Consider the following 21,390-nt stretch of genomic DNA (forward strand, 5'->3'; position numbering starts at 1 on the left):
ATGTGAGACTTTAAATGTCAAGTCAAAGCAGACAATACCTTGATAGTTGGGCCTTTTTAACTATTACACCTTGTCCATTGAATCACTCTATATAGTCACACTTGCAACTTCTACTTAGAATATGAAAGATATTAAATTTATCATTTTTCGCGATAACCTGACAATGTAGTTTAAAAGAACACATCATGTTTTACGAGTCAACTTAACTTGATGGTGTAAAAAAATCTATATTCCGTCTTAAAACTCTATATAGGTTAACGAATAAGCTCGAAAGAGAAAACAAAAGGTATGAAATTAAAAAAAAAGAAGTATAATGTGGCTGCTGGGATTCGAGCCCAGGTCTCCACGGCCACAACGTGGAATTCTTACCACTAAACTACAGCCACTTTGTTGTTGAGATGGTCAAGTTTAATAATCTTAAATAAATATCTTCTGTGATAAGTCCAATCTAATTAGGAAGAAATAAATCCAGCTAGATGATTATCCATGGTATGTGAAGAAATAATTTATATTTTATTATTCGCAATAATATTGTTAGAAATCATAACAAGATATTTTATTTTTTTGTTTTTCATGAAATAGGAATGAAACATCAAGATTCAGTTAACATAAGATTCGACGATAAAAAAAATACAAGAAAGAAAGTATATTATATTTTATTTTTTTCTAAGCTTAAGTTTATATCCAGGCAGCAAATATATATATATATATATATATATTTGAAAAAATAAAAACAAAACTGTAAATATTATAAATGACACTCCTTGAACAAGGAAGCGCCTTGGCTCGTTGGTTCATGCCGCGAACGAAGCTATCATGTCATTCAACATACCCGAGTTCGAATCTCAGTAGGTGTGTTTTTTGCTTTTAATTTTTGAGCATTTTTTCAGAGAAAAAGAGAAACGTTTAAGAAGGATTCCAACCTCCAACCTCCAACCTCCCTATTCCTACTCAAATTAGGCTAAAACAACCCAGTTAAACTAGAATACTACATATAACCTACTATAGAAATTTTATTACTTATTCAAATCAGAATTGGATATAATAATAAGTTATAAAGTAAAATTTAAGTTGAAAAGAAACCTTCAAATTTAAGTGTTGTTGCGGTCTGCGTTGATAGCTTGATGCTACTGTCGTTTTTTCTTTAATTGTAAGTTCTCTTTTCTTTTTATCTCCCATCTTTTTAGTTTTCATTGAAATTTCTTGAAATATCAACTTTTATAGATTTAATTTCTTGAAATTGTTTAGTGTTATCTAATTTATTTAAATTTGTAATTCAGACCAATTCAATGGAGAGATATTATTCTAAAGTATCTTGCAATCTTTCAAAATCAAGTTCAACACCTCAAAAAAAATTTAACTTAGAAGAAGAAAATGGTAATGAGGAACAAGGTCGACAAAGTGAAAGAGTTGATTTAACTTCCTTAAAATTTGACCCGGAGAAAGGTTACCAATTTGAAAGTATCATCCGAATGAGCGTGATGCAGTAAGAAGAATGTATCTTCAAAATGGTCCTTTTCAACCAAAAAATCATCAATTTCCTCAGTCGGATTTTTATGGTGACTTACGCGTTTTAATGCTGAATGGTTTCATGAGTATGATTAGATGGAGTATAGTGTAACAAAAGATGCAGCATTTTATCTCTATTGTTATTTGTTTCAAGATGAAAGCATTAATCAAGGAGGAGGCGATGTATTTTCAACCATAGGGTTTACAAGTTGAAATAAGAATCGCAGCCTTGATGTGCATATTGGTAAGCCAAACAGTGTTCATAATCAATCAAGATGAAATTGTGAAGATTTATTGAGACAAAAGTAATCCATTCAAAGTGCATTTGCTAAACAATATGATCATCAAAATTTAGAATATCGTACTCGTTTGGAAGCTGCAATTAATGTGATAAGATATCTTTTGAAGCAAGGGTTGTCATTTCGGGGCCATCGTGAAGATGTATCCTCTTCTAATAGAGGTAATTATATTGAGCTCCTTACTTGGTATGCGAAGCTATGTCATAATATTGACAATGCATTTAAAAAAGCTTCAAAGAATAATCAACTAACTTCTCCACGTATTCAAAAAGATATTATCAATGCATGTAAGATTGAAACAATTAAGTGTATAATTGAGGATTTAAATGATGATCACTTTTTCATCTTAGTTGATGAATCTCGTGATAGTTCATGTAAGGAGAAAATGACTATTGTCTTACGATATGTTGATAGAAGGGGAAGTGTGATGGAACGATTTCTTGGTATTGTTCATGTTCGTGATACTACTGCTTTGTCTTTAAAGAATGAAATTATTGGTTTACTTGCTCAACATTCTTTAAGTCAATCTTATATACGTGGACAATGTTATGATGGAGCAAGTAATATGCAAGGTGATATAAATGGGCTAAAAAAATTGATGCAACAAAAGAGTAAAGGTGCTCATTCTATTCATTGTTTTGCTCATCAACTTCAATTAACTCTTGTTGCGATTTCTAGTAGATGTGATGAAGTGCAAGAACTTTTATTATTGGTTTTTGATATACTAAATATGGTGGGAGTTTCTTTCAAGCGTAGAGATGAACTTCGCGAAGCTCAAGCAAAAGAAATTGAAAAGGCATTACATAAAGGTGAACTTGAAACTGGTAAGGGCTTGAATCAAGAATTAGGTCTTGCTAGAGCAGGTGATACTCGATGGGGATCTCATTACAAATCTTTTAACAATTTTATCCTCATGTTTGGTCCTATCATTGATGTACTTGATGCTATTGCTGTTAATACTCGTTTTGAAGAGAAATGTAGGGCAAAAGGATATCTTATAGAATGTTTAACATTTGATGTTGTCTTTATGTTGCATTTCATGCGCATTGTTTTAGCAATTACAAATGATCTAAATGCTGCTTTTCAAAAGAAAGAGTAAGACATTGCAAATGCCATGTTACTCGTTAGAGTGACAAAGAATCGATTGCAACAACTACGAGATGAAGGTTGGGATTCACTTCTGAATGAGGTATCTAAGTTTTGTATCAAATATGATATTTTGATACCTAAATTTGATGAGTTTTATGTTATTCGTGGAAAATCACGTCGTAGAATTATTGAGTATACTATTTTACATCACTATCGAGTTGAAGTATTTTATAAAATTATTGATTGGCAATGTCAGGAACTCAATAATCGCTTTGATGAGGTGACAATTGATTTGCTTCTGGGAATTGATTGCTTGAACCCAGTTGATTCTTTTTCTAACTTTGAGATGGAAAAGATATTGAGATTGGCTGAGTTATACCCTGATGATTTTGATAAATACTCTATAGTTGACCTTCACTTTCAGCTTGAAAATTACATTGTTGATGTTAGAGATCATGATAAAAGGTTCTTCGTTCTTAAGGGACTTTCTAATCTTTCCAAGATACTCGTAGAGATGAAGAAGCACATAACTTATCCTCTTGTGTTTTGACTAGTTAAATTTGCTTTACTTTTACCGGTGGCTACTGCTACAGTTAAAAGAGCTTTCTCGGTGATGAAGTTGCTTAAGACTAATTTACGAAATCGAATGGATGATGAATTTTTGAGTGGTTGTTTGGTGCCTTATATAGAGAAAGAAATATTTATTACTATCCCCAATGAGGCTATTATGAATACATTTCAAAATATGAAACTCGTCGAGGACAGTTGTAGTAGTTTACTTGATTTATATTTTATTAGTACATTTTTAATTAATTTTTATTAATTTAATATATTTTTATATCAATTATTTATTATTTATTTATTTTTAAATATCGACACCACTTACAAAAAATTCTGCGTACGCCACTGGTCCTAGGTGAGGTCTTGGTTGATTTTTGAGAGATCCCGAGTGTCACGCCCCGAGCCTACACCCTGGACATGGCCGACACTCGAGAACCATTTCTAATCCCCAAGCTAACCCTTAGCTTGTCTAACTATTTAGCAGAAGACTCACTCAAACAGAAAGAAGCTTTATATGTAGAGCTTAACTCATATATCTCAAATAGACTTAACTCAAAGACGGGAAGTACTCAATGTTATAAATAAAACAGTTTGCAAAACATCTCAAAATAAAAGAGAAATATTGAGAAACTCCTCAACTCTAACTATCTATGAAGCCTATAATACTAGGATAGATATCGGGACTAGACCCACGACAACTCAACAAGAATAGGAAAATAAATATGAAATCCTCCGGAAAGCAAGGAGGCACACCAAATCTGAAGCGCAAAGTGATCTCAACGAAACACCTATTGATGATCCTGAACACCTGTATTTGCATCATAAAAGATGCAGGTCAAATGACATCAGTACATTAAATGCACGAATATGTCATATAGCCGAGACAAAATAAATGAATGAAAGGACTGCAATAGATATAGCATAAACTCAACTGAATGTAAAGAATTAAAGGAATGAAATCACTTAACTCTACAAAATACTTTCTCATCTCTGAACTTCAACATAATAAGTGATATATTTAAAATACACTTTAACTCTACTGAGAGATTCTCAACCGACAACCATCACTATGAGCTACGTGATGATACATCGTCTTGTCCACACTATCAGAACTGTCATATATCGTGTCAGGATATAGAACCGCTCAATTAAGTGGATTCACTAAGCTTTGCCCAAAGGCACTAAGGATTCATCTAAAAAGTATGATCATGTACCCATGTTGGCAAGACATGGTTTATGGGGACTGTGAGTTGTCTGAACTCTCTCCCATATCGGTGTTCAATATTACTCTCAATATTATATACTATTTGCTCAAATGTATAAAAACATATTCTTTCTCTGACTTGATATAATTGTTCAAACTATCCTCTAAAAAGAGGTAAGTGCTCTGAAATATCTCTGAAACTCATTGCTCATTTAGAAAATAAGGTTTCTCTTTGCTCAATGTAAAAATACATTCTGGATTGAGATAATTACTCAAAAGGGGCCTCTTTAAGAGGTAACTGCTATGTATTCAATCTTTTTGAAAACTCTTTTAACTTTTCTCAAAAAAAGTGTACTCCTTTTCTTCATGTAAAAAACAAAACATTTGGGAAATACTTAGTTCCCTTATACTCTTTCTCAAACTCCTCTTTATTACTTCCTCAAAACTCAGTTTAAACAATTATGTTTTGTTTAAAAGATTCTCATTAAGAATTCAATGAATACTCAAAAATAGGGTTCATGCTGAAAAATAGACATAAACAATCAACTCAATAATGGCAATACAAAATGTACGACAATTCAATGATTAGAAATAGGAATTTAATAATCAACAACTCAAGAACTCCATATCAACTCATTTGAAGAATACTCAAATCTAAGTATAGAACCTTAGATTATTCTTTTACTGATTTGAAAGTAGATGTAGGGGGCGTGAGGACGAACTAGTCCAACACTATGATAGTCTTACATACCTGGAAGAACGAAGTTCTTTAGTGAAATCGACGAAACTCGAAGAATGCTTGAACCCTAGCTTTTCTCCTCTTGGAACCTTGCTCTAATGACTTGAAGCGTTAATGAACGTAAAAGAACTTTCTACCGTCCGTACTGGTCAACCGTAGAACCAACTTTAGAAATCCAAATTCACATAACTTTCCACGAGACCTTCCTACAACGGAAGTTTCTACGGCTCATAGAGCCAATTGGTAGAATTGTTCAAGATCAAAATTTCATTAAGTCTGGGACCCTTCTACGAAACTCATCTACGACCCGTAGTACAAACAACGACCCGTCTTGTTCACTCGTAGGTCAAACTTCATAAACTTGATTTTTTCCTAATCTCAACCTCATTCCTACGAGTGTCATCTATGACCCGTAGAAACTTCTATGAACTATAGACTGATTTCGTAGGATACAACCAATAGCAAAAACATGAAGTTCTTCCCTTTTTCAATTTCTGAGGTGTTATATATGGATAAAAAAAATTCTTAGATAGTGATTGGAAAGAAGTGCTCTCGTGGAAAGCTTGTTTTGATACAATTCTTTCAAAGATCATGACTTCATATGGTTTTTGGTTAAACTTGGAGAGTAATAAGAAGACTTGTCAATGCTAAGAGATTGAGAAATTGCTCTTTCTAATAATAGAGGAAAAACCAATACTAACTGTAGAGGAAATAGTAAAAGTATGGATTGATGATTTTCTATCATTGGCAACTTGGGATGTGATTGGGAACGAAGAAAACAATAATGTTGAGGATGAGAATGTATGACAATATGATGTACCTTGCGAACTGGCACAATGTTGCACATTTAGAAGTCACCAATTATCAAATTTCTAGTTTATATTTCGTTGTTAAGAACAAGAGTGATCTCAAGGGGAAGGGATGCACTCAATTTCTACCGTTACAGTTTTCTATGCCTTCACTTGAAAAGACAAGTTCGACATCTTTTGGGCGAAATATGAAGAATTGAGGCAATCAATTGTTTATGTTATTCTGCTCTCCGTACCCTTTATTCTGAAACACGAGTCCGACTGTCGAAGGGACTGCATCTTTTGGGCAGAAAGGATGACCTTTTTGCAGGTATCAATAGCTCCGAACAGGCACATGAATACTATGAAAATGACTTTAACCTTGGCGGAGCAGGTGGGAAAATTATAGATCCTTGAGGTCAAGAATCTCTTATAGTTAGTTAGCTACAGAAAGTTAGTTAGGAGCAGTTAATTGGTAACTGATTGTGTTATTAGCTTAAGAGCTTAATTTAGTTCAATTCAATTACTATATAGCTTGTAATTAACTCATTGAACAATCACATATGAAAATACAAAATTCTTCTCTTCCTAGAACTCTTTTCTTCTCTCTTAATTCTTCTTCCTTACTAACTATTTTCTCGAGAAACTCCTGAACAGTGCTTCCATCCTCGAATTCATTGTGAATTCCTGCAATCAAATAACATACGACCAACGTGGAAAAAAAAATGGTATCCTTTAATACCCTCCTACACATATGACTCATCTCTTGGGATTTCATGAGGTTGCATCTTTTTTTTCAAAATCATGGTTGAACATTAAACTTGACGAGAGAGGGAAAGAGAGGGAGAGAGAGAGAGAGAGAGAGCAAATTAATAGGTTGAATTGAGGGGGAAGCTTAGAGGAATAAAACATGTAAAGGGAACATTGTAAAAGTGAGCTCACCACAGTTTAGCTCCGATACCGTATGAAATGATCTAAGCATCCAATAAAGATCTTAAGGTGGTGGTTGAATGACCTAGGAGATTATAAATTATTTTCTCTTGCACAATTATGAATATCAGTGTATTCTCTAATAGAAAGACAAGTCCTCTTTGTAAAATAGCTTCACTGAGGGCAAGCCCAATACGACAGAATGGAAGTCACATATTCACAGAAATATTGAACACCAACATCATTTCATTTCCTCCTACAGTGCTTGAAAAATAGTCAACTTTTAGTATCAAATGTCTCATTCATTCTTTCATTTGAGAATGAATGCGATAAGACAAATAAACCTTTTCTTCTGATGATGATACACATGAACTAAACACCTATACTGCAGCCCGTTTCATAAAAAAATTCATTTAGAGGGTTTTTTATTTCGTTTCTTGGCATTCTTCACAAGTGCATCACAAATCTCCCTTTTTCTTCTGGAGGCAGCACTAATATTAGGATTAGTAGCAGCAACATTGGCTGAGTTACTGTTATCACCTTTGCTTGAACTCTTACCATGAACTTCTAATGCATCCTTGGCGAAGAATTTTAGCCTCCACAGTGTCAATTCGCTCTACAGAAACCACAAAATAAACTACTGATAAAACTATTGAAAAGTGATATATAAATTTTTGAATGGGGGAGATGTTCAAGTCTTATGAGAACCTGGGTATCAATGTCAAGTTCCACCTCTTCTGCTGAAACTGGAAATAGTGGGTTATTTTGTGCTACTATCTCCAGTGCCTTACTAAGATCATCAGGAGATAACTTCGTGAGAGCTATCCCTAGATTTCTCTTCTCCTCTATTGATATTTTCCTGAGGTAATGATTTCAGAATTAGAATAGGTGCCATACATGAGCAGAATTAGCATTGGTGCCACAGAAAAACTAGAATCAGATGAAGTTTACAGTAGCAGGGTCACAGAAAAAGGTTTAAGCATGAAGAGAGCTCTCCAGACAATGCACCAAAAGATGAAGCTTTCTTCTTTTTAGTCCGGAGGTTATGTATAACACACATCCAGCACCAAGTCAGAGAGACGGATAAATTGCTAAGATCGACCCAATGCTTATTAAATATAGATGCTGGAATAAGAAATTGATATTGGAAAGGTGAATTTAAACCTACATTCAAATTGAAAGAGAGATGCACTTTTTACCAGGGAATTAAGTATAGAAATTAGATTCACATATGAAACAGCACTAACACAAGATAAAACCAACAAATCATCAAACTCCCATCTTCAACATAGTCATTCAAGCCGTTGACCTGCAAATTCTGTTGCAAGCCAAAAACTGTCTATAGAAAGTCTTAGCACCAAGTGAAACATATCCAAGTTGACCGAGGAGAACTATACTATTTGCAGACAGAAAAAATCACTTGGCCGCCCAGAAGAGCAACTTAAACCCAATTGAATACATTTAATACCAATTTATTAGTTTCAGCTTAAATCGAGATAAACAATTGTTGCATTTCACATCTCACAGGAATCCATGAAAGTACTTGTGGATCAACACAGGCGAAAAGGAATCGGCACTAGAGAAGCCCCTGGTGTCAAGGGATCAATTTAGATGGCTAAAGAAGGAAGAATTATCATACTGCAATGGAGAAAAAGGACATGTTTGCCTTGATCTTGAACACACATAATAGGCTGGCCAACATTGTGTGGTCTCGAAATCAATGAGAAATGAACTTATCAAAATTTTGCTGCAACAGAGAAATGAGAGTATTTATAGGGTTAGCTATGTCATGGTGACTAAATTGCATAACATCCATTTCTATTTGCCACTTTCAAGAGCTGCTATATTTGCATATCCCAGAAAAATTCAAGATTTCAAATGAAGTTCCAACTTGGTTAGTCCAGAGTAAAAGCAACTTGGCCCACTGAATAGCAACCAGTTTTTGGTGATCACATCTCACTAATACTGAAATATCAAGGGAAAATAACCACATTTTAAAAATGTGACAGGTACGGTTCTTATTGGTTTCCAAGCATGAGAATCTCATGTCCTAATGCAAGAAGAGTATTACATAGCTACTCCCAATAGAGTTCTATAAAAAATTGTATCCTGGATCCTCAGCCGAAAGACTTTTACCAAGATTTTTCTTCTGCACGACGCTCTCAGCCTCTCACCAATGGCACTGTAAGGTTTTGAGAACTATGGCTGGCTCAAGAGACTCTTATCTAGAACATAAGATTGTTTTTATTTTCGGAAATATCTTTTCAGTACGCAATCTGGTATTTCTGTTAATTTCTGTGGACCCGGAGGATATCTCTATAAATGCACTAAAATGGAGCAATATTATGTCCTAAATAATAATTTACTGTTGTTGTGATACAAATATTTGGATGACTTGACAGATTTACCCTTTCGCTTACATCATTAATTACCACCACATTGTCTTTTCAACTGACAACTCACAGTCAGTTTTGTCATCCTAACTAATTGTAGCTAGAGTCAATTTGGCTAGACCATAATCTGTCTCGTTTCCAACTAAAAATATTGAAGTACTTAAGTTAATGAAAGCATTATTTATTTACCCAACATTGTTTTGCCATATTACTATCTTGACTCTTTATTAATTTTATGTCTACTTGTGTGCTAACTTTGTTTTCTAATTATCTAACAAAAAAAATATTGTAATTTGTTATAAGTATTTAGACAATATTTGATTGAGTTTGAAACAAAAAAAAAGAGGTGTGAAATTGAAAATAAAATATTTGGAAGTTAAAGTAATTGTCTTTGGACATGAATTTCCTTTGAAATTAAAAGATGAATATTACTGAGGGAACTTTATTTCAACTAAAGTGCTTCTCAACAGAGGCGGACCCACGTGCACCTGGTAACTTTTAAGAAAATTTTGTATATATATGTATAGATAGTTGATAAAACGATAATATATTTGATTGTGCACCCTTATACCCAAAAGTCGCTTTGGTGCACTGGTCGAAGTCGCCATATCGAACCGCGACTGCGCGAGTTCAATTCCCACGAAAGGTAACGTTTTTTTAACTTTCTAATCAGTTTTTTCTTTAGAGTTAACCTTTTTAAAATTGCTTTTATTAAAACTCATTTTTGCCACCTCATCTGGCCCCACCCCCTTTCTTAACCACCCTTTTATTGCTTGACCCCATCCTTTCTTAATTGAAATTAAAAACAAATAAAAGCCCTAGTACAATTCTAAACAAAATATAGGACTGCTAGAAAATCTACAACTTGCAATTTACAAGTATTCTTCATTGCATAATTGAAGTCCTACTCCTATTATCTCTGCATAAATTGGTAAGTTCTTTTTAAGCATATTTTTTTTTGTAAGAATTTGTTGTTGATTCTTCTGATTTGCAATGGATAGATTTTTGACGAAACATAATTCTTCTCAACCAAGTGCTAGTTTTAGAGACAATTCTTCGCGTTTTATAGATGAGTTTGATTTGCAATCACTTAAACCAGATCCGAGAGAAAGAATATCCATTGAGGCCACAGGTTCAGTGCTAACCTTACCCTTGAGTCACTCTTAATAGTCCCCCCCCCCCCCCCCCCCCCCCCCCCCCCCCCCCCCCCCCCCCCCCCCCCCCCCCCCCCCCCCCCCTGCTTCTCAAACAAGTTTTTCAATAATTAATCAGTATACAATGTAACGATTATTGATGGTTGTTTGTCTACATGCTTTTAACCGTGAAAAATATATCTAATTCGTAAGGAAAGCTGCCACAAGCAGATTGAAAATTACATTTGATAACTATACAAACAATAACATACCTAGTGTAATCCCACAAGTTGGTCTAGGGAGGGTGGTGTGTACGCAGACCTTACCTCTACCTTGTGCAAGAATTGGAGACTATAATTGAATAAAAGTTGAAGTCATTTATGGAGAAAGGTATAATACAAGAAGAACTTCCAAAATAACAAATGGTGTCGGTAGAATATAGCTATGCTCAAGTAAACAATATAAAACTAATGGGGAAAAACAACTTTTCAAAATACCATAATAGTGAGTATAAATAAGAATGAACCTTGCCAATAATATGCAAGGTTGAAAGAAGTTTAATATTGATCGAGCAACAAACTGAAATACCAAAACTTATTAACATCATCTTAACTATTACTCCCTCGGTCCCAATGTTTATGACTTAGTTTGACTTGACAGTGAGTTTAAGAAAAAAAAAAGACTTTTGAAACTTGTGGTCTAAAATAAGTCATAAATGTTTTTGTCGCTATAAATCATTTCATTAAGGGTAAAATGGACATTTAAAAGTTAAATTGTTATTAAATATAGAAATGTGTCATTATTTATGGGACTGACTAAAAAGAAAAGTGAGTCATATAAATTGGGACAGAGGGAGTAGTAGTGTCACATCCCCTTCTCCTTTCTCCCTCCCCGCCCATAATATCATTGAAAAAAGGCATATAAGAACATATTCATAGACAGAAGATAACTTTGACTGAATCCAGATTGTTGGGTCCATGCGTAAGCACGGGCATAGATGATCTAGTTTGGAATATATGGGAACAACATCAGTTGGTATATGTCAACAAGGATTAAAAATATAAAGATCTACTTAATCAGATTTTATATTGAATGGAAAAGCCACCTAATCATATCATGACATAAAAAAATCGAAATTATACGTAAGAAACATTTGACCAGATTTTCTCTTTTTGGGTTGCCAGATTTTCATGACATAATTTTTGAAGCTGTCATGCAAGACAAAACCTCAAACCCTGGGAGAGAGAAGCCAGGAGGCAGCAATCGTAAAAAAGAGAATAAATCGAGCAAATAAAAGGTAGCAATTATAGATTTGAATATCAGTAATTCAACTAAACCTGCATCTTCTGACCACCATCTCTCTGAGTTCCTCCACGTGTGTGTCAACTTCATAAAGCTGCGAATAATTACATAATTTCAGACTCACCATAGGGCAGATCAAGCTCTAAATGAGAGGAAGAGGATATCATTATGAATTATCAAAGCTTGTTTGAGGGAATTACTAAGCCATCATATTTAGAAAAGCTAAGCTTCAAGAGTAGGTTGGATTTTACCTCGTTACACAAATCCCTGGCTAGTTTGGCATGAGCAGACTCCTGAGCAAGCTGCATATTCAGTTGGGCTTCAGCTTCCTCCTCTTCTCGTCTTTTTTCCTGGAATAAATGGAAAGATTTAAGAGATGATTATGCAATATTTACAGATAAAAATATGGAGTATTGAAACACAAGCATCATTATATTAAGAAATTACGGAAGCCATACCAATGACCAGAAATGTCCAAAGTAATAGTTACCTCCTCATTAACTTTTGGCAGAAGTTGTAACCATTTCTCCTCAAATTTTTCCAGTAATGTTTTCGCCATCAGATGAACATCACTCTTGTCATCATTGTACTTCATTGCATTCTTGAACACCAGCCTAACATCAGCACTAATCTCTCTGACATGCTTATACCCGGTGCCATCCATGGCCTCCATTTGGTTCTTTATTGTACTAAAGTCCATGGGTCTGTCAATAATCTGATAGACAGAAATCAGTTCAACTGCATAAATGAACCTTGAACAGAAACATCGTTTTTGACAGAAATGAATCCAGAAATTCATAGAGATATTTCCAGACTAAGAAAACAGGTGGGATAAGTCGGAACCATATCTGAGACCTCCGAAAGAAATTCCCCCAATACCCCACATTAAATTTCAAAACATTGCCAAGCAGATAGCAGATATATAAAAGTATCACAAAAATAAGAAAATCATAATGTAGAAAAGAATCAAAAAAGATTTTTAAGTATCAGAAAAAAAGAAAACGAACCAAAATATTTTACCTCATAATAGTCATGCAACCCAAGTCCTGCAACATCAACGGGCTGCATAAAAGGCCAAGCCCATTTGTGCTGAGTGATCTGGCATGCACATCAAAAACAGAATATACTATTACTATGAGGTCAATCAAGAATTCAAAAATTATCGACAAAATTGGAACTGCAAATATTAAGAATTGCCTGGCGCAATATTGTGCCAAACTGGCGCATAAGCTCCTGCATCCTCTTAGCTGCAGCAGCCTCTCTGCGTGATGCTTCCTGTTGTAGCTTCTTAAAGCCAGGAACATGTTTATCCTTGTCTTTGTGTTTCCCTGAAGAAGCATTCTTTGAGGTGGTTGGTTGCTTTATACTTGTATTCAAGTAGAACTTCTCAACTTCATTCACTCTTTGTTCAAGCTGAAAGTACAGCATCACGCAGTTAACTCACATGAAAAATTATGGAAATTGTTTTGTTTTTTTTTGATGAAGTAATTAGTAGTTGAAATTGTTTTTATACAGGAAGCAAAACCTGTTAATGCACCAATGAGTGACTAGAAGTTGCAGGGATTTTGAACAAACCTAAATTGTAGCAGTGCAGAAAGATTACCCAAGGGGATAGCACAACTATGACTTTCAGTAGACATGGTTTTCAAAAAGTATGAATTTGAAATTCATGAAAGTCAAAGTTAAGCAAATATTGGACTTAATTAGAATGTGTTTTAACTAAGAACATGAACAGAGGGATTTCATGGGCTATAACTCCTAGTTAAGTACCACTTATGTGCATCAACAATATAAACCAATATTAAAGAAATGAATGCACATTCCAAAAAAGCAGGTCTTAAAATGTGCATGAACACTTCGGGTTTAAAGGTTAATTTAGAATCTCAGCATATAGTCTTCTCTTTTTCATTCAGACCACGGTGCAAATATTGGAAAATTAGAAAGTCTACTATGGTATCCGCAGAATAATATGGATCTGTGACTATAGTGTGGTGCTATCAAACGTGATAATAATTTCTATCATCCTATCACTAGCTCCAACTAACTAAGAACAAGGAAAAACTAAACCTTTTTTAATGCTATGTTGTCCACATCCAACTTATTGTTCACAAGATTATCTCAAATTCTGAATATTGAAGAGATCAGCTATCAGGGAATTCTGTTTCAACTTTCAACAAGGATGTACTTGAAAGTTCAACCAAGACATCTTCAGAAGATTGAGAAGACAGAGTACATATCAAATATCATCACCTAGAAAAATAGATGGACAACTGCAACACATGGTGAGTACATCACAAAGTTCATTAGACTGCATATCTACAGAAGTGTTGACAGTCTTTCCTCGTGAGGTCTATTCGCAACACAAAAATTGCCAAAGATGAAAACCAATTAGGATATTGTTGGCTTAACACATTTCAAAACCAAATGGCTTAAGAAATGTAAATGAAAACTTGACCTGCTTCCAAAACTATATAGTTCCTTGTCATGCTAAAATATTCTGGCAAGGAAAATGATGAGGTTGTAAGTAACCCCAGACTTCCTAAACCACCTGGTTCTTGACTAACTGATGGAGAATATGTACCTTGCACATCCGTACTATGCATAATAAAAGCACACATCACCCCTAACAATAGACAAAGACGGTGGGAGGAAAGAACTAAAATGTTTTTTTTTCCAACTTGAGCGGTCATTTCTAGCATCTGGAATTATTGAAAAAGATAACTCAAGAGCAAGAATGTGAATATGGTTTGAGCACTCATTTCTCAGAAGGGGGTTCTTAGCTTGAAGAATCACAGCAAACAAAATGTTTCTCTTTTACAAAAATGGCTCTGGAGGTTTTGCTCAGAAGAAGGAACCATCTGGAGAAGATCTATAGCAGGAAGGTATGGTTTACTCACTCAGTGGACAACTGAGGAGGTTGTGGGCACCATAGGGTGTAGTGTCTAGAAAACCATTAGAAGTCTATGGCCCCATTTCAACCACATCTCAATCACTGTTGGTAATGGATTAAAAACCGACTTCTGGAATGAGGTGTGGATTGGAGAAGACAGTCTTAGAAATGCCTTCCCGCATCTTTATACCTTAAGTTTGCAGAGGAATGCCAAGGTATCCCAAGTTTGGAGTCAATATGGTTGGGACCTCTTATTTAGAAGAGCAATGAATGAATGGGAAATAGGAGAAGTTGCCAACCTACTGGAAGTTCTAAATTCACATCCAGCTCTATCTATGAGACAGGACAGACATAGATGGTAACTACACAGTAAGGGGGAGTTCACAGTGGAATCAAGCTATTGGGAGCTCAACACACTACAGAAAGAGAAAGAATTATGGCCCTGGAAGCTAGTTTGGAAGACCAAATGCCCTCCAAAGGTAGCTTGTTTTACCTGGTTGGTTGCTAGTTTTAACTTATCGCTTGTAGTTGGGTTTTGGCTTGCGGGTTTATGGTAGGCATCATCATGACCCGGTTTTGGGTCGTGACAGTTTTTTTTGGAAAGACTGATTGATATGATTTTCAGAATCATTAGTAACAACTGCTATTCAATTCTGAAATTCAATTCTGATCAAAGGACGACAACATGGTTTCTTCCAATCTTCAAGAGGGGTGAAACAGGGGATTCACTATCACCTACTTTGTTTATTTTGGCAGTTGAATTGCTAACAAGAAACTAAAATGCTCTGCACTAGGTACCACAATTTAGAGGATAATGCATGCCTAGATGGAGTCCAAAGTGAATCATTTGGGATATAGAGATGAAATGATTATATTCTCCTCAACTAACCTTTTACATTACAATTAATCAGGGTGGTATTGAGGAACAATGAAAAGCCTTCTAGCCAAAAAGAATAACAAAGAAAAGAGCTCAGCGTATATGCAGCATAATGTAACAAGAGATATAAGTATCACTGTGTAGGTAACTACTAACTACTGGAATAGAAGAAGGGATTCCACTTTTAACAGTACTTTTGTCAAAAAAAAAAGGGATTCCACTTTTACATATTTAGGGTGTCCAATCTACTATAACAGAAGAAGAAAGGACTCTTATAATGCTATTTTGGTGTAGATCACAAATAGGCTTCAATCTTGGAAGGGGAAAATGTTATCTTTTGCGGAAGGGTGGTCTTGATTAAACATGTCCTCCCGAGTATGTCTATTCACATGTTAACAGTGGTGAACCCTCCTGAATGTATTATAAACCAAATGCATAAAATGTATGCAAATTTTTTTGGAGTAACAATATAGGAGGAAGAGTAGACAATGGGCATAATGGCCACACTTATGTTTACCAGTGCTGGATGAGGGGGGTAGGTTTTTGATCTCTACATGATGTTTCTATGGCTTTATACTGCAAATTTTGATGGAATTTTAGGACTAAGTCATCATTTTTTTTTATCAAGGACCAAGTAACAAGTACTGCAAAAAGGTGAATGCAGTAGCGGCACAATGGAAATATGGATCCCAGACATGCAAGAAGATATTACAGGCAAGAGTTAGTTGAACATCAGTTTTGGTGGCAAACAAAGATGAATACACATTTCTGGTTTGATAATTGGACAGGTCTGGGTGAACTATATTACGCTACATCTGGTGACTACTTTGATGAGAGCATACAGAAGTTTATGAGGTGATGAACAGTGGAAGATGGAATAACGACAAGCTGGCAGAATTTCTACCAGAGGATATAGTGCAGCACATCACAAATACTATAAAGCCCCCATGCTTAGAGAAAGATATGGATACACCTTGGTGTTTACAGGCCACAAAAGGGGAATTCTCAGTGAAGTCTGATTGAGAATATCTAAGGCTTAGAGAACAGAAAATGGAGATACACAAATATATGTGGATCAAAGGGCTTCCTTTCAAAACCTCATTCTTTATATAGGGGTGTTAGAAATACATGTTACCACTTGATGATGTACTGAGAAGGATGAGATACAATATAGTATTAGATGTTGGTGTTGTACAAGTTCTCAGAAGGAAACAATACAACATCTATTTGCCACATCAATTTCTGCTAAGAGGACTTGGTCCTATTTTTGTTCTTTTGTAGGTATCAATGTGAAATGGACTACAATTACAGCAAATCATACTGAAATGATGGCAAGCCCATGTAACAAATGAGCTTAAACTAATTTTTCAAGTTGTACCTGCTGTAATCATTTGGGAACTTTGGAAGAGGAGAAATGCTATAAAACATGAAGAACAGAGATCAGTTGGCAGATGCATTTACCAGGTCTATGAAACAATACAAAGATTAACACAGTTCAGGAATCCATCCATCAAGCAAATACCAAACAGATGGTCTGCTTTGATTCAGAAGTTAGAGAGATGCAAGCCTAAAGTGAAAGTCACTGAGGTGTTGTGGAAACTGGAAACTCCCTCCAACAGGATGGATTATAGGCAACACTAATGGAGCTTCAAGAGGGAATCCAAGAAGAAATGCATATGGATTTTATGTGAGGAATTCAGAAGGTAATTTTGTATATGCACAAGCAAAAGAGATAGGGCACACAACAAACACTGAAGTAATGGCAATAGTGGAAGTTATCAAATATCGCTCTAGCAAACAGCTAGATCACATCATCATACAGACTGATTCAAATTAATACAAAAGATACTGGCAAAAGGATGGGAACACCATGGAACATTGCTATACGGATAAAAGAAAGGGAAAGGGGGCAAATATACCCCTCAACCTTGCGATTTAGAGAGGATATACCCCTCATTAAAAGTTGGTGCACATATACCCCATCGTCTAACAAATGGTGCATATTTACCCCTTTTGTTAACAAACCTATATTTACTAAATCAATATATCCTAAAACTGGTTTTGTAATTCCAAAAATGTCACATGGCTTTAAAAATCACCTCACCCATTCTTTTACCCAACCCAGACCCCACTCAAATGGAAAAAAACGAATCCCTCTTCTACTCAGTAATAAAATGGGTTTCGGTCCGGTCTGAGTGAGAGAGGAGCTGGGTTTTTTTAGTTGGATCGAGTCTGAAGGGGTAAAGAAAATGGGAGAAATAATATTTTAAAGCCATGTGACTTTTTGAAATTAAAAAAACAGTGTTAGGGTTTCCTTAATTTAGTTTGTTATCAAAAAGGGATGCACCATTTGTTAAACGGTGAAGGTATATCTACACATTTGTTAAATGGCGAGGGTATATATGCACCACTTTTTTAATGAGGGGTATATCCGCTTTAAATTGCAAAGTTGAGAGGTATATGCAACCTTCTCTCTAGAAATTAGAGAAATCAATAGCTTTATGCAGATCACATATACACATCATGAGAGAAGGAAACAAGTTGGTTGATGCTTTGGCAAATCAGGCCCTTGATGAAGGCACTGTCAATAAGTATGATACTCCGTCAGTAGATACTAGAGTATGGATGACCAGCATATTAGTGAGTTGATAAGCTGAGAAGTGGGAATTTTACACAGAGTCAACACATTCCCTGCTACCATGCCCAAAGAATTCACAGCAGGACGCATAATTGTTGACAGATAAGGAGAATGGAAAGTGGAGCAACAACCTCTCCGATACTACACGAAACTAACTAAAAAGTAAAAGATACTAATCCGGGATTACAATATGTATCCTGCACAGAAAAAGGGACGGAATAGACAGAATCGAGAATCGCATAAGGTAGAGATTCTCACTTTTATTCAAGAAATGTACCTTGTCAATTTTCATGAGTAGCTCATCAACACTGCATCTAAAACCATCCACTTCCCCACCATTAACTCGTGGTCCTACATTTTCTAAGTCCAAATTGGATGCACCCGCACATTCCATCTGATAAGAAAACAAGCAAATTACAGTTTATCAAGAATATCACAACTAACTTTTTTTGATTAGTAGGAACATCACAACTAACTCGCCAGTGCATTGAGCTAATGGGCAATAATAGCAATAAGATTCTTAGAAGCTCAGCACCCTAGTGTGTGGCCTAGTGGTCAATGAAGTGGGTTGAGACCATCACGTGTGACAAAAAAACACTAGCTGATTTCCTCCCATCTATCATTAATGTAGACGACACCAGGGTTATCCAATAAATATCAGAAACTTGAACACATTTAGTAGTTAAGGTTGCAGATACATGAAGCAAGCTAATTCACAGAAATCAATAGTGTGTACATAATTTGCTACTCCCTTGGATCCAAGTTTAGGTAGTATAGCAGCGGAATCAATCAATCTTCAATCCGAATATGGAATAAAAATGGAAGCACAGCAACTTAACCAAAACAGACGCTAAGCAGTTGCATTTGAAAGACGATCATGAGTCATGGAGTTGTTAAATCAATTTGAGGAATAGAACAACTGTACCGTTAAAATATATGGTAACCGTCGACTGGATGGAGGAGATTACGGCGCCGGCCGCACTGTAGTAGTAGTTGCTTTCTCTCAGACAAATAAAAATATTATTCTCTTCATCTTCTACTTTGACCCCCTAACCTTTCAAAACTTCCCAATTTTCATAGGGAACAATTACCACATTTCTAATTGAAAAAGTTGTCTCCCCCCATTTATATATACGCCCTCTGCTTCCATTTATATCTCTCTCTAAAAAAACATAAACTACAATGTATTTTCTTAATTTATTTAAAATTATTTTATTGCACAAATTAAAAATAACATAACAAGATAAAGGCCCAGTGAGCAAAAGTAATGTCCGAAAATTGGTATTACCTTCTTATTTTTCTCTCTTTAACATTACTTCTCCAATTCTCCTTTGATGTAGTTTTTTTTTTTTTTAAATGTAAAGTGTGGGACAAGCCCATTTATTCAAAAAATCTGATGGCTTGGGCTCAATAGTGACCCAAGCCCAAATACATAATACCACATCTTGTATTGACAAAGTAAACTAGAAATGGAAAGTCTTCTCCTTCGATGCTAGTTACAGCTGATCCGCTTCCTCTTCGACCGACATCGAGCTTCTCCGATGGTTTTCTTTGATGAAAGGGCGATAAAAAAGTCATGAGCTTGGGCGGTATCCACTTGGGCATTCAAAAATTCTCACAAATGTCGTGGATCCAACCCTATGAAGACTCTTTCAGCTCATATCCTTCTTCCGACATATCCAATCAAGGTAATCCCCAAGACTGAAGCACACATTTGGCTCAATCAATTTTGAGAGATGTAACTGATAAACCCCCAATTTGTGTAGGTTGAACTCTGAAGAGCTGATGCCACTGCCTCAAATCTCGTGTATATCAGGTAACCTCTCCATTTTGATCTTGTAAACAAATATTCTAATTACATTTTTCAGTAGCTATGAGTTGCAACTATTATATTCAAGCATGTTTTTATATGAACTAGTCATTTGTTATCATACACTCTTCTATGCTTCATTGATTGTTGAAGTTTCCGTTTTGGCATTTTCCGATTCTGATATTAGGAATACCCTGCTTATCTATCTGTAACAATTTTCGTGCTTGTGTTGGTAGTTCAGTGTTAGATAAGAATTGATCATTGTTGTACCTGCAAAACTAAAAACATGGTTAGTTAAACAATCTGCTACACAGTTCCCCTCTCTAAAAATATGAATCACCACCACATCCTTATTCTTCAACATCTTCTTGATGCACCTTATGTCCACTGATATGCTCCATGGTATTCCCATATTTCATCAATGATTTTCTTCAGAATAAGAGAGTATGTATCAATGATTAGAGGCATGAGGTTGTTATTAACGCAATATTGTAATCCTTCTTTAAAGGCTCCTACCTCTGCTTCTAAAATACTGCATAACTCCACATTTTCTGTCTCTGCATAGACCAAGTCTCCATTGCTGTTTCTCACACTAAATGCCGTTGAACTGAGGTGTAGTTGATCTATGCAAGATCCATCAGTGTTGCATTTAAAATGACCTTCAGGAGGAAAAATCCATTTCACCACTTTACAAGAAAGGATAGAAATGTAATCTTCCAAGAATTTGACAATTAGGAGCCACTGAGTAGGCATGTTGGATAGCCAAATGTAACACCCCGTATTCGAAACAGACCAAAATGCAGATTTTGAGAAGTTGCAGGTGCAACCCACGGTTGCCATCCACGGACCGTAGGTCAGACCACGGCCCGTGCTGGTGGTCCGTGGTTCACCACTGCAACCCCTCCCCAAACCAGCTCAGAAAATTGGCTAAGTCCCGACTCACAGACAGACCCACGGTCCGTAGGTCTAACCGTAGATGAGGGTCAGCAGCCAGTTAGCTGAAAATTATTGATGGGTCAACTTCAGATGGTCATAACTTTTAGCACAAAAGGAATTGTGTGTCCCATGACCTATGATATGATAGATAATTGAATTATCTTTCCAACGCCACCGACTTTGCTTAATTCCGACCTCCGAATAAAAGGTTATGCTCGTTTTAGTGAAGCCCTGTCGGGCAGACTTGACCTACGGACCCAATCGACGGACCGTCGATTGATTGACGGACCGT

General features: G+C 35.7%; 2 protein-coding genes and 1 non-coding gene across 3 annotated transcripts; 1 reads left to right on the forward strand and 2 right to left on the reverse strand.

Annotated features, from left to right (window-relative positions):
* Nucleotides 1-314: 314 nt before the first annotated feature.
* TRNAH-GUG (transfer RNA histidine(anticodon GUG)) lies at nucleotides 315-386 on the reverse strand. Its single transcript has one exon. It is a non-coding gene; the product is annotated as a tRNA-His (tRNA).
* A 1,807-nt stretch (nucleotides 387-2,193) lies between these two features.
* Nucleotides 2,194-2,907, forward strand: LOC107059526 (zinc finger MYM-type protein 1-like). Its single transcript, XM_015306099.1, has one exon. The coding sequence runs from the start codon at nucleotides 2,194-2,196 to the stop codon at nucleotides 2,905-2,907; it is 714 nt and encodes a 237-aa protein (XP_015161585.1).
* A 4,333-nt stretch (nucleotides 2,908-7,240) lies between these two features.
* Nucleotides 7,241-19,515, reverse strand: LOC102590597 (transcription factor GTE6-like). Its single transcript, XM_006341238.2, has 9 exons — nucleotides 19,278-19,515; nucleotides 18,630-18,746; nucleotides 13,145-13,360; nucleotides 12,968-13,045; nucleotides 12,438-12,662; nucleotides 12,199-12,297; nucleotides 11,983-12,041; nucleotides 7,828-7,978; nucleotides 7,241-7,735 (listed from the first exon to the last, which is right to left on the reverse strand). The coding sequence occupies exons 2-9, from the start codon at nucleotides 18,744-18,746 to the stop codon at nucleotides 7,529-7,531; spliced, it is 1,152 nt and encodes a 383-aa protein (XP_006341300.1). The 5' UTR covers nucleotides 19,278-19,515; the 3' UTR covers nucleotides 7,241-7,528.
* Nucleotides 19,516-21,390: the final 1,875 nt, after the last annotated feature.

The sequence above is a fragment of the Solanum tuberosum genome, unplaced genomic scaffold, assembly GCF_000226075.1.
Source record: "Solanum tuberosum cultivar DM 1-3 516 R44 unplaced genomic scaffold, SolTub_3.0 scf00023, whole genome shotgun sequence".
Lineage (NCBI taxonomy): Eukaryota > Viridiplantae > Streptophyta > Magnoliopsida > Solanales > Solanaceae > Solanum > Solanum tuberosum.

Bases quoted from the DNA above. Each gene is read 5' to 3' on its own strand.
- LOC107059526 (XM_015306099.1), top strand. From the start codon at position 2,194: ATGACTATTGTCTTACGATATGTTGATAGAAGGGGAAGTGTGATGGAA.
- LOC102590597 (XM_006341238.2), bottom strand. From the start codon at position 18,746: ATGGAATGTGCGGGTGCATCCAATTTGGACTTAGAAAATGTAGGACCA. The intron at 12,298-12,437 runs GTAACTATTACT...CATTTATTCCAG, and splicing joins TGCCAAAAGTTAATGAGGAG to GAAAAAAGACGAGAAGAGGA. The intron at 7,979-11,982 runs GTTTAGTTGAAT...TCATTACCTCAG, and splicing joins ATGGTGGTCAGAAGATGCAG to GAAAATATCAATAGAGGAGA.